Source organism: Etheostoma spectabile, chromosome 2, assembly GCF_008692095.1.
Source record: "Etheostoma spectabile isolate EspeVRDwgs_2016 chromosome 2, UIUC_Espe_1.0, whole genome shotgun sequence".
In the NCBI taxonomy this organism is placed as follows: Eukaryota; Metazoa; Chordata; class Actinopteri; order Perciformes; family Percidae; genus Etheostoma; species Etheostoma spectabile.
The window spans coordinates 11,167,960-11,168,423 of NC_045734.1; the positions used below are offsets into that span (position 1 = coordinate 11,167,960).

Below are 464 nucleotides of genomic sequence, written 5' to 3' on the forward strand. Positions count from 1 at the left end.
GACGTCAACACAACAGTTCAGGGAATGGCCACCTTGTGGCTACTCAGCAAGAAGTCGTCTGACTTCGTAAGTGCCCGAGATTTTATGAAACATTTTTATATAAATCACCTTTCTGTTCAGGTTGTAGAAAGTAGGTCAGTATGTCATTAGGGCAAGACACCCTCTTTGTGTCACAGAAAGAAATCATGACCACTACAACTGTACATTATATTGCCAATAGTTTAAGTTCAAACATTTCTAAACAGTTTTTTAAAATGTATCATTTATCACATCAGGTCCCTTTTGGCCAGTACCCAGAGGACCATTTCAGTGAGAAGATTCCCTGCAAGCTGATAAAGGATTTTCAAAGAGAGCTTGACGTGTTAAGTGGGGTCATCAACGCCAGAAACAAGAGGCTGGAGGTCCCATACACATACATGGATCCAACAGAGCTCGAAAACAGCGTGGCCATTTAAATATCAGAA

At 40.9% G+C, this 464-nt stretch overlaps 1 protein-coding gene across 1 annotated transcript in view; it reads left to right on the forward strand.

Moving 5' to 3' along the window:
- The window catches only part of LOC116697797 (arachidonate 15-lipoxygenase B-like), an 8,570-nt gene extending 8,112 nt beyond the window's left edge, over window positions 1-458 (forward strand). Inside the window, 2 exon segments of the mRNA XM_032529281.1 lie at window positions 1-66; window positions 276-458. The exon segment at window positions 1-66 is cut by the window's left edge and continues 105 nt beyond it. Of these exon segments, the coding sequence (XP_032385172.1) occupies window positions 1-66; window positions 276-455 (246 nt within the window). The 3' untranslated portion in view covers window positions 456-458.
- The last annotated feature ends 6 nt before the right edge of the window (window positions 459-464 follow it).